The sequence below is a fragment of the Hydra vulgaris genome, chromosome 15 (assembly GCF_038396675.1).
Source record: "Hydra vulgaris chromosome 15, alternate assembly HydraT2T_AEP".
Taxonomy (NCBI): Eukaryota; Metazoa; Cnidaria; class Hydrozoa; order Anthoathecata; family Hydridae; genus Hydra; species Hydra vulgaris.
This window is the reverse complement of record NC_088934.1, coordinates 1085001-1097500: the sequence shown is the minus strand read 5'-3', so window position 1 is coordinate 1097500 and position 12500 is coordinate 1085001. Positions and strand designations below refer to the sequence as shown.

Here is a 12500-nt window from a genome sequence, read left to right as displayed (position 1 = left end):
TCTATAAAATATAAACTTTATTATTTGAAACACAATTATTTAAAATGAGGTTAAATGCAGCTGAACAAGAATCTTTTCGAAAGCGACTAAAAATGTTTTTTGTAAATAAACCTAATATAAAAAATAAATAAATCGTAAATCGTTTTGAAAAGGAAGGATTTGCTCGAAGTTCTTGAAACTGTTCAATCGTTTTCTGATAGAAAGCACCCTTATTGTCCGACATCCTGGACTAGAGAAAAGAAAGCCGAATTAACGAGACTTGTCAACAATCGAAAAGGGGTCAGTCACAGAAAAATAGGTATTAAATTTAGTGTAAATCAATCAACAATTGGTTGTCAGTTAAAAAAAATGAATGTTAAATATAGAAAACGTAAAAAGACTCCAAAATACACTATAGAACAACAAATAAAGGCAAAGAAAAGAAGCAGGAAACTAGTTAACCAACTCTATAACATAAAATTGCTTCTAGTCATCGATGACGAAAAATACTTTTGTTTTGCAGGGGACAACATGCCTGGAAATTCTGGATACTACACAAACAACAAAAAGACATGCCCAGAAAGTGTTCGTTTTATAGGAAAAGAGAAATTTCCAAAAAAATTATTAATGTGGATAGCCATATCTGACCGTGGTATGTCCGAGCCATTGTTTCGCACTTCCAAGGCTGTTGCGATCAATTCATCAATATATATTAATCAATATTTAGAAAAACGACTTCTTCCATTTATTCACAAGTATCATGGAGACTTTAACTATTTACTTTGGCCAGATTTAGCAAGTTCTCATTATTTTAAAGATTCTCTAATTTGGATGGACCAATATGTCTATTACGTTGATAAAGAATCCAATCCCCCAATTGTGCCTCAAGCACAAACAATTGAATATTTTTGGGGACATTTGGCACAGAAGGTTTACGAGGGAGATTTGCAAGCTTTAATAGAGTAAGTTTTGATTGATCGCATTAAGCTGAAACTACAAGAGATTGATTTAAACTTTTTACAGTCGCATGTGAAAGGCGTCAGAGCAAAATTGAGATCAATTGCAGATGGTGGTGTTTTTTCATATAAAAAATAATATATTTTTATTGAAAGATAAATGCTTTATTTAAAAAAAATATAATAGTAGTTTGCTTTTTTATTTATAAATAAGTTATTGACGTTTTTATTTTGTCCAATAACTTCCGCATCACCTGTTATGCTTAATTTTGATTTTAAACCAGACAAGAAAATACACTCCTGCAATATACTCTACCATGATGAGATACCTAAATTCTACAGATTCAATTGGCTGTTGTTAGCCATCTGGCTATATTAACCGGCCCAATTTCATAAAGTTCTAGTTGCTGAGGAACATGACCGCTGCCTATAGTTTTAACTATTTGATAGCCATCAGATACTGATCAGTAGAAAGGTCTTTCACTAAATCATTATCAAAGTTAATAAGAGGCTCACCAACTTTCACCTTAGTAAATAGGGTTAATTAAAAGATTGCTTAAATGTTCTCCTTTAACTTTAGCGAGATACTTTCTGTTTAATCCATCTACAGTGAACAATACTTCAGTCAGATCTTCTCATCCATCAAAAAATATACAGTCTATAATCTCTATATTTTAGTAATCATCAAACTGATTACCTACTTCATTCATAACTTTATCCCTAGCTCTCCTAATTTTACTGTGATTAATTATTAATCTGTTGTCATTGTTAGATACTAGCCCTTCTACGAATGCTGCATGGGTAGAAGGGCTAGTATCATATGCATGTGCTTTTAAACTGACACCATATCTAATACTAGCCAATTTTTATAATTTCTAGATTTTTTTAAACATTTTGTACTTGAGTTTTGAATAGAAATCTCACTTTTATCAAAGTTGATCTCTTCAAAAATTTTATGTTCACTATCTTGAGCATTAGTTTCTTCTTGAGCCATGTGTTTCTCTTAAGTCTTATAATAATTAAGCTTATTAACTAATATATTTAAGTAAAATTTCACTTTTAGCAATACTAATACTTTTATGATATTTTTAGTATCCATTCATATCTTTTACATAAATCAGTTCATTATTTGATATTTTATGACTTATACAGGTAATGTGGGCACTAACTTTACAATTAAAAGGGCAGTGTTACTCAGAATAAAGCAAAATTATACATTTACAATCCACTAAGTCAAATAATTTGTCAATGAGAAAAATAAACTTTTGTTTTGTTACTTTACTTGCTCTATTTTGAGAAATCTTTGTTCCAAACATCTTTTTTTTTATTAAATTATGTTTTAAAGTACATGAGGCTTTAATAAAGCACTGGTCTTTAGCCATTTTTCTAAATGTTCATTGTAAAATGATCAACTAGAAATTACTAGTTTCTTCTGTTCACTTGTTTTTGTCAGAAAAATATCATATCTTAACACATCTCTGATTATTGGCAGTTCAGCTGCTGGTAACTCTTTTCCAGATCCCAAATATTCACATAGACAAGAATCATTTTTCCTTCTTGTTTCAGCAGCCATTTTATATTTAATAATACTTTCATCTAGTAATTTTAAGAGTTTAGTTAGAAATGTAATAAATATCATTATTGATATCAGAATATCAGAATTTAATTAGAGATTTAATAACATTAATATTGATAAGAAATATAATCCTAGTAAACTATTCTTATATAACAAATAAAATAGATTAGGAATTGAAAATATGCAGTAGCATAGTCTTAAATATAAAGAAACGAAGAGCAATCCTGGCTCTGTAACTTTTCATCTATTAAGTCTCTTTTTGTTTACTAAACTCATATCCCACTTTAAAACCTGTACAAATAAAACAAAAAATATATCTTCTTGCCCTGTAGTCCCCTAATAACAACTTCACTGTAGTCCCCTCATAACAACTTCACTGACAATATATAGAAATCAATAACTTGTATATTAAATGTTTAAAAAAATTTTAAAATAAAGTTTTTGTGTGTACCCATTAAGAAAATGACCTTTTAATAAAATATTTAAGTTGAAATTATAAAATACAAAACTCGAAAAAACCATAATTTTTAAATACTCTTAAATCAAATTTTTTGAAACAGTTTTAACTACTAAATGCATTATGCTTATCTTGTATTAATTTCTGTAGATAAGTTTGCTGTAAAGCTAAAAAGATAAGGTTGTTGTAAAGCTGATTTAAGTCTAAAAATATTATAATTGACCCTGAAAACATGAAAATATCAAAAAATCGTTTTTTTGGCAGTTATCAAGCCCTGGTAGCTTAAACATATTTAAATTTAAACTTTTTGATAGTTCTGACCTTAATATGTTAAACCTCACCCTTTTTAAATAATGCCTACAGAGTTAGGGTTAGTTAAATATTTATGTATATATATATATATATATTTATTAGATATAAAATGTCATTCAAAGATGGTATTCGTCATATATCTATTCAAGCAAAGAATGAAAATCAAGACTTTAATCATGAAGAAAAAACGAGTATGTGGAATGCTGTTTATGCAACTAAAAAGCAATTTAATGATGACAATATTTTAAATGATAATGCTGATAATACTTTTCAATCGTGTTTAGAGCAAAGTGATCTTCAAATATTGTTTAACAATGTAAATATAAATGATCCAAGCTCTGAGAATATAGAAAAAATGCAATTTAAAAAAAGTTCTAGCAAAGTTTTAACAAAGAGAATTCGACCACAAACATCCTGTAGTTCTATTGAATCAAGTTATTGTGAAAATATAGGTAGTCAACCTTTTAATTCTGAAAAATCATTTGATTCTCAAAGCCGACCAAGGTCAAACCGATCCAATCAATCAATAAGTGGTAGAAAAATTAGGTTTCCTGATTCAAGACAAAGTATGTCATTCAGCAATAGTAAAGTTAGAGACATTGATGCAGAAAACCATCGTTTACTGAAAGAAATAATAAAAAGGAAATCAGATTCTTCTCGAAGTACTACAAATATGCCTGTTCGGTTGCAATCTGCATCAGCAGTTAACCGAATGAGGAAACAAAAAGAAATTGAACGTGAAAATTTACGACTCTTAGGAAAGATACAGAGTGCTAAACCTACAAATGGAATATCTCGCAGTGAGTTGATAAAAGATCATATAACAAATGAAATTCTTGTTGAAAGACTTTCAAAAACTAATAAACGTAACAATTTATTACAAGAGCAGAGTGTATCTAGGCTTTCTGCTCTTCAAAAACATTTTGATAATGAAAGTGTAATCAGTTCTGCATCAAGTTTTGTTAATCATTTAACACATAAAGAATGGGATTCCTAATAAAACAATTTTATAACAGTACTAATTTAATTTTGAAAAAAAAACAGACTAATTTTTATTAGCATTTCTTTTTTTGTTTACTCTTTATTTTTATTGTAATTCTATACTTTTATTTAAGTATATATATATATATATTGAATGTATATATATATATATATATATATATATATATATATATATATATATATATATATATATATATATATATATATATATATATATATATATATATATAAAAAGTATTAAATATATATATATATATATATATATATATATATATATAAAAAGTATTAAATATATATATATATATATATACATATATATATATATATATATACATAATGAAATAATATATAATTTTTTAATGATAATTATTTTAATTTTTTTTTTCAATTTTTTTTGTTTTATGTCTCTTCATATTTTTTTCATTTTGAAAAAAATGTATATATTTTTTTGCTGTAACAGATTTTTTTATAAAATGTCTAATTATCTTATTATAATAGAATATAAAACACAGTTAAACCATAAAAATTATTTACAAATTGCTTTAAAGATAATAACCAATAAATTTTTTTATCATTATCATTATTATCACATCATCATCATCATCACCATCATCATCATCATCATCATCATCATCATCATCATCATCATCATCATCATCATCATCATCATCATCATCATCATCATCATCATCATCATCATCATCATCATCATCATCATCATCATCGTCATCATCATCATCATCATCAGCATCATCATCATCATCAGCATCATCATCATCATCATCATCATCATCATCATCATCAGCATCATCATTATCATCATCATCATTATCATCATCTTCATCATCATCATCATATAGTATCATCATCATTATCATCATCATCATTATCATCATCATCATCATTATCATCATCATCATCATCATCATCATCATCATCATCATCATCATCATCATCAGCATCATCATCATCATCATCATCATTATCATCATCTTCATCATCATCATCATATAGTAGTAATAAACACAATTTTTTGTGTTTTACAAGTTGCCATGTGTAAGTTTTTATAGCCTGCAATAATGCTTGCTACTTTTTCAAGTTTGACAAAAAACATATAGTAGTTTAACTTGGCAGCAATGCAATAAAAATGGAAATAGTTTATGTTTATACAAAAAAGCGCTCAGAATTTGGAAGGCAGTGTAATTTTACAGATCGCCAAGCAGAGCTACATGTAGATATATTTCCAGATGAAAAGCTTGCTTGCAATTATGTTCACAGAAACCCTTGTCATGTTGGGATACAATGCATTACTGAAATGTCTGAGCATGAGGTATACTTTTTATAAATTTTTATAATTTTATTATTAAACATGTTTACCAGGATCTATTTTTGTGTACATTTTTTAATTTCATTAGAATTTTTTTTTTATTTTGATTTACTTCTAACAAGACTGCAAGCAACCACTATTAAGGTATGAGTTACTAGAAAAAATAGAGTAAGGAAGTGGTTGACAGAAGAAAATACATAATAACAGTAAACGAATGATGACTTTGCTGAATAGCGAGTCAATTAAGAATGAGTTTTAGTTGATGGAACTAGAGGCGATAGCTCCTTCGAGCAACGACCATGATAGTATTTGTAGTCTCAGCAGGTAGAGCAGGTCTTAATATGTTTACAATGCATTTTTGGACCTTGTCTAGAAGAGAAAATGCATCATTAGGCGAACCAGCCCAAATATGAAAACAGTGTTCCATACAGGGACAGAAGTTTGTTAAGATAGAGAATGGAATCAATAGTAAGAAAAAAGAAGCCAACGCTCTATGATTGCTTGGAGGGGGCATTTGAGCTTAAAAAGGATCTCACTTCTGCTATAGCATGTGGCTCTCAGTGGCTGGTGATCTTTAATTCAGATAAAACTCAATTTTTTTCAGCTAATCATTATCAAAATAATCTAGATCTTCCTATATTTATGAGTGGTAATGTACTTGATGAGTCGTCTACCCTTTGTTTTCCAGGATTAAATCTTATTACTGATCTTTCTTGGAAACCATATATCAAAAACCATTGCAAAATTAGCATCTGCTGAGGTTGCATTTCTTTATCGTGCTTGCCACTTTCTTACTCCTGATTCTATTCTTTATCTCTATAAATCTCAAATCCGTCCTTATATGGAATGTTGTTGGCATATCTGGGGCAGATCTTCTAATGATGCCCTTTCTCCTTTATACAAGGTGCAAAAACGCATTGTAAACATAGTTGAACCTGCTCTTACAGCCAACCATAAACTTCATCTTTTCTCTTCCAGTAACTTTCAACTCTAATAGTGGTTGCTTGCAGCCTTGTTGGAAGCAAAGATGTTTAAAAAAATGAATAAAATATTTGAAGCTTTTGAAAAAATTTTGGCATGCTGGTCTTCCTCATAAGCTTGCTTCATATGGTTACATCTAAATTAGCTCTTTTTTCTGATGTAGATGAACTTTATACTATTGTCTTGAAAAAAAGTCTTTTCTTTTTGATTGCTTATATCTTTTTGCTGATGCAGATGAAAGTGTTGAGTATGATTAAGAGATGCAACCTTAGCAGATGTTAATTTTTCAATTAATAATATAAATATGTCTAGAGCAATAAACCCAAGTCTTTTCATCACAGCAGTTATGCTACTCGTCATTCAATTAAGTCTCATCCTTTTTCTATGACTGTTCCTAAGTGCTCCAAAAACGCTTATTCGTCTAGTTTTTTTCCTTGAACATCAGTTCTTTGGAATTCGCTTCCTTCATCTTGCTTTCCTGATTCATATAATTTGCAATCCTTTAAGTCGTCTGTCAATCCTTATCTTGCTCTACAATCTTCATCTTTTCTCTTCCAGTATCTTCCAACTTTAATTATTGGTTGCTTGCAGCCTTGTTAGAAGCTAAGATGTTTAAAAAAAAAAAAAAGTTAGAACAACAAGCTAGGATCAGAAGCAAGACATAACTCAAAGAGTGAAGGTAAATAATAAGAGTTGTCAGGAAAACAAATCATTAAGTTAACTATCTGAGTAAGAGATTGAGAAATGCAGAATTTCTAAAGCATTAAAGTCACTTATAAAGACAATATTGGTAGAGGGGTAAAGAGAAAGGGCATAGTCAATTTGATCAGAAATTACATCTAAAAGAGTGCAGTCTTGGGAAGAAGGAGAACAATAAAACTGATAAGAAAGGTAATAAAGTGAAGAGGTGCTTAACAGAAGCGCATATATAAATGCTCGAAGGATTGAAACCTGATTTTATGACAAATAGCTGAATTGATTTGCATGTATACCCCCAATTTTAGCATGCGACTGTTGGAGTCTTTGAGACTTAAAGGATAGAAGTTTATCAATACTGAGATCTGCAGAAGTAATAGACAAATTTATATATGTCTCACAAAGATCTAGCATGTCTGGTGAATTTTGCAAGGCATAAGATTTAACTGATGGAAGTCTGCTGCAGACTACAAATATTTGTAAACAATATGTTAAAACAGTTAGGTGTTGGGGTGGTTTTTTATGTTAAGTATTTTGGGTTACTTTTAGCATGATTTAAGTTTAAAGAGAACTTTACTCATTCATAGATAGAGCACTGAATCCCAAGCAATGAGCTATGCAGTTGTCTCAGTCCTGTTAATTAACTCTTAATTTAAAATTAAGTTAATTTTAACTTTAAGTGATCCACAAGTGCAAAGACAAGTTGTGTTTATATCGTAAATAATCCTTAAAAAACAAGTTTCATATTAGTTAAACTTTTCAGAACAGATTTTTTATCAAGATATTAATGGAAAACTTTATAATTTTGATTGCCATTTTTTTTTTCCTCAAAGGTAAGATCTGGCTCTTTGATTTTTTTTGAATACTGGTCTAATAATTGTGCTTTTGTAGGTAATAATCATGTCAATAAAAAAAAGTTCTTTCAAATAACTTCAACTCGAGTTATGAATATTATATTTAGGTTTTTCATTTTACCATTAATTTTTATGTAGAAGAATGCCTTTATATAAAAGCTTTTATAAAACTAATAATAATCAAATTAAAAATATTTTAATGTAAATAAAAATAAAATAAAGTAGAAAAGTGATAATCTTTGTTTAGTTACAATTTTTATTTTGTTAAATGTCTCCAGCTGAACTAAAATATTTAAAATAGTGCAAACATTTTTTTATAAAAGGGAAAAATTAATCTAATTGTGTAATTGTGAAAATGGTTTAAAAATTCTGCGTTAAGCACATTTATTATTCAAACCAGATATTTTTATGATGGAAAAAACTATGCAAATTCATGGAGTTAATATGAACTGCTCAACCGGAAGTATAATGGCAAAACAACAAATGTTATTTGTGAATATCACAATAAATAAATTGTTTTGGTAATTTTAACAAACTCAAAACTTATTTTCTAATACTTTTTTACAAAATAAACATAACTTGGCAGCTGGGAATCCCTTTAAGCTCTATGTTACAACTTAATCAAATTAAGTTGTAACATAAGGCTCCTTATGTGGCCTCAACAATGTGCACTAAAAACATTAACAGGGACACCATCCTTGTGCAACATGGTAATGTTAACACTCTGATATTTTGCAGATGTTGATGGAATCAGCCTTTCCGAGAGCTCCAACAAAGTTCAAGAAACCTTACTATTAGTCGACCTCAGAACTAATAGGTGATAACAGGAAGAGTTGCATAGCATCTATCAAGGATGCACAAGAAAAAACCTATGAGTAGAGTCAAGAAAATCCAGATTCATGATCCTAAGCAAGAAAAAATTTAACACAGGTTTACATCTATGCCAGCCTAACAGATGAAGAAATGATTCGAAGATGGTTAGAACTATTCTGCTTACCCCTCAAGTCTATGCCTAGGAGGCCTTCTACAAGACAGTAGCTGGGTTGCAGTTAACATCTGCGTAAGATGAATATTTTTATCCAGACACCATCTCTAGTCTTTACTCAAGCAAGAGCCCCAACAGAGGGGATTTTTAATTTGGAGTTTGTTTCTCATAGCCTTTGCTAAAAAAGCACACTCTACCAGCCCTCGGAATTAGGGCTGGTAAGGTGTTGCCTAACTGCTGACCTAGAAGTGTTTTTATGTTTTATGGTAAAGCCTTTGTATCAAATTTTTTTTGCCGACCTGATGTTGACCTACAACAGATTAAGGTCAGCAAATTATTGTCAACCTCATTTTTCTAATTCCCAGGGCTGCCCTACATAGCAGCAGGACATGGGGCAAGTAGTACTGGGTTACATGATACTAGTACCAGGGTTATTGTGATGATCCTGAACGCGACTTAACCACAAGTATTTAAAAGGAGTTACTTCCTGTAAACATTACTTTAAAAAGTATTAGGCGCAATATTTTGGAAATGCATAAGGAAAAACATATCTAACAAAATACTAGGTGAGCGTAGGTTTTATAGTTGGAGTCACTAGTTATTTACTGAGCTCACCATGCATCAGAGATTTAAACAGAACACAGACATGCATAAAGTAACTTATAGGTGAGTAAACACTGCTCCAAATGTTCAGACAGAACACAAACAGATATATTAAGTAACTTCCTGGTGAACAAACACCGCACCAGAGGTTCAGACAGAATATAAACATACATTAAGTAACTTACAGGTGAATGAACAATGCACCAGAGGTTCAGACAGAACGCACACACACATAAAGAAACTTACGGGTGAGTGAACACAGTGCCAGAAGTTCAGGTAGAACACAAACATACAGATAGCAACTATACATATATATATATATATATATTTTTTTTAATTTATTTGTATATTTTTAATTTATTTATGTATATATATATTTTTTATTTTTTTTTATTTTGAATTTTTTAATTTTTTTTTAATTTATTTTTATATTTATTTTTTGTGTATGTCTTTTATATAATTGGAAGTGCCTTAGTTACTGTGTTAGTTCACCTGTAATTTACTTTAACAAACTCCTTCGTATCAAGTTTTTTTGGCCGACCTAATGCCCACTTCTAACAGTTTGAGGACGGCAATTTATTGCTGACCTCAAAGTTGATATGTATATATATATATATATATATATATATATATATATATATATATATATATATATATATATATATATATATATATATATATATATATATATATATATATATATATATATATATACATATATGTATATATATATATACACACACACACTACTATAGTCATGAGAGATATTAAATAGTATTGATGAAATTAAGTACACTCCTTCCAGCCTTTCCAGAAAGCAAATCCCACAAGGCAGCACGGCATCATTCTTTTAGCACTCTATATAACTATTGAGTATAATTATATAAATCATATACTCTACTATATATAGTATTATTAACATATTTAACAATGATGAAACACAAAAAATATGGCTTTGGTTTAATATAATTAAAGATAATGCATGTATCATTGTCAAACATTGTGAAACTTTTGCGTTTATGATTATTTTATCATCTGGTCATCTTTTGCATTGTTTTGCTTTAACTTGCTACCTTCTTTTAGTTTTTTTTTTTCTTTAAACTTTTGTTTCATCTTTTTGTTTCCCAAATCTGTTTATTTTCTGTAGAAGTAACCATGTTTGCTAAAACAACTATGTTTGCAAAGAATAACTGCTCCTTGTGGGTAACATTATTGTTATATCAAGTTGTTTCATGAAAATAACTGGTTTATTATGTCATTTAGTTATTTTATCTAACTGTAGCATATTGTCTCATTATGTGCAAGTAGTTTATGAATTTTCAGATTGAATTCTAGTAAAAATTTACTTCAATCTTTTATTATTTGAATGTTGTGGTAACATAAATGTTTTAAAGTTAATTAAAAGATCTTTTTTAGGTCAATACTAAACGATTTGAATCAGAAAGTAGAGGCATGAATCATGTAGAAGGCGGTTGGCCAAAAGACATAAATTCATCAGATATAGAGCAAACAATGAGATTTCGAAAAAAGGTGGAAAAAGATGAACAGTACATAAATACACTAACTTCTCTTGGATCTGTAAGCTGAAATTATTTATGTTAATTTTAATAACAAACTTTGCAACTGTGAAAAGCAAATTAGTAAAATTATAAAGTAAAAATGATTTAAACATTTTATATCAACAAATAAAAAAAAGCCTAATATGATTCAGGTTAAATTAAGTTGAATTAGTTTACATACATTAACTGACTATTTAGGAATAGGTGCAGTGAAGTGTACATACGTAGACTATCGAGGAATATGCACAGTGGAGTGTACATTTATTGACTAAGTGTTTTGATTGGGCTTCTGTTTTACCATCAATAAAGACTCGTCAGAAATGGTTGCGTTTCTAATGAGTCTTTATTGATCATGATGGTGATGATGATGGCCTTTATCAATGAAATGCAGTGTAAAATGAGAAAAGTTTGATATTTTCTACTTATTTATTATTGCTCTGTTCTTTTAGGAACATTGAGGACTATATTTTGCAGAATACATTTAAAGTTATATATATGTATATATATATATATATATATATATATATATATATATATATATATATATATATATATATATATATATATACATATATATATATATACATATATATATATATATATATATATATATATATATATATATATATATATATATATATATATATATATATATATATATATATATATATATATATATGTATATATACAGTATGCAAAAAAAATAATCGTACACTTAAAAAAAAATCATAGTTTTAAAGATTGCATCAAAGAAATAGTTGCTGTTAAAATATTTAAAAGTTTTTTTTAGATATCCTATCAAGTATTGTTTTAAGAATTTATTTGTGTATTTGTGAATTAATTGCTTTTCAAACCTATTGAATTTTACACAATTGATCTAATGATGCATAAAACTGACTGCAAAAAATAATCGTACAGTTCAAAAATAGTGTCAAATTGATCAAATTCCATGGAAATTAGTATCGAGTGGGGCCTCCTTTAGCCTTGATGGCCTCATCTAGATGATTTGGCATTGCATTTATCAAATTTTGGGTCTCTTTTGTTGATATATTATCCCATGCCCATATTAAAGCTTCTTTCAAGTTGTCTTTGTGTCTAAATGCTTGTTTGCCAATTTTTCTGTCCAAAATATACTATCAATTTGGTATATTTTGATTATTGGATTCAAGTCTGGATCTTGAGATAGCCATTCCAAAACACTGATGTTATTTGT

General features: G+C 28.7%; 2 protein-coding genes across 3 annotated transcripts in view; both read left to right on the top strand.

Annotated features, from left to right (window-relative positions):
• The window catches only part of LOC136091432 (uncharacterized), a 22417-nt gene extending 18076 nt beyond the window's left edge, over window positions 1-4341 (top strand). For both annotated transcript variants that reach the window (XM_065819016.1, XM_065819015.1), the window contains exon 2: window positions 3383-4341. In XM_065819016.1, coding sequence (XP_065675088.1) covers window positions 3390-4277 — 888 coding nt within the window. In that variant the 5' untranslated portion in view covers window positions 3383-3389 and the 3' untranslated portion in view covers window positions 4278-4341. The remainder of the gene's footprint in view (window positions 1-3382) is intronic.
• A 1015-nt stretch (window positions 4342-5356) lies between these two features.
• Window positions 5357-12500, top strand: part of LOC136072124 (dynein intermediate chain 3, ciliary-like) — a 100921-nt gene continuing 93777 nt past the window's right edge. The window contains exons 1-2 of the mRNA XM_065820545.1: window positions 5357-5612; window positions 11145-11306. Of these exons, the coding sequence (XP_065676617.1) occupies window positions 5430-5612; window positions 11145-11306 (345 nt within the window). The 5' untranslated portion in view covers window positions 5357-5429. The remainder of the gene's footprint in view (window positions 5613-11144; window positions 11307-12500) is intronic.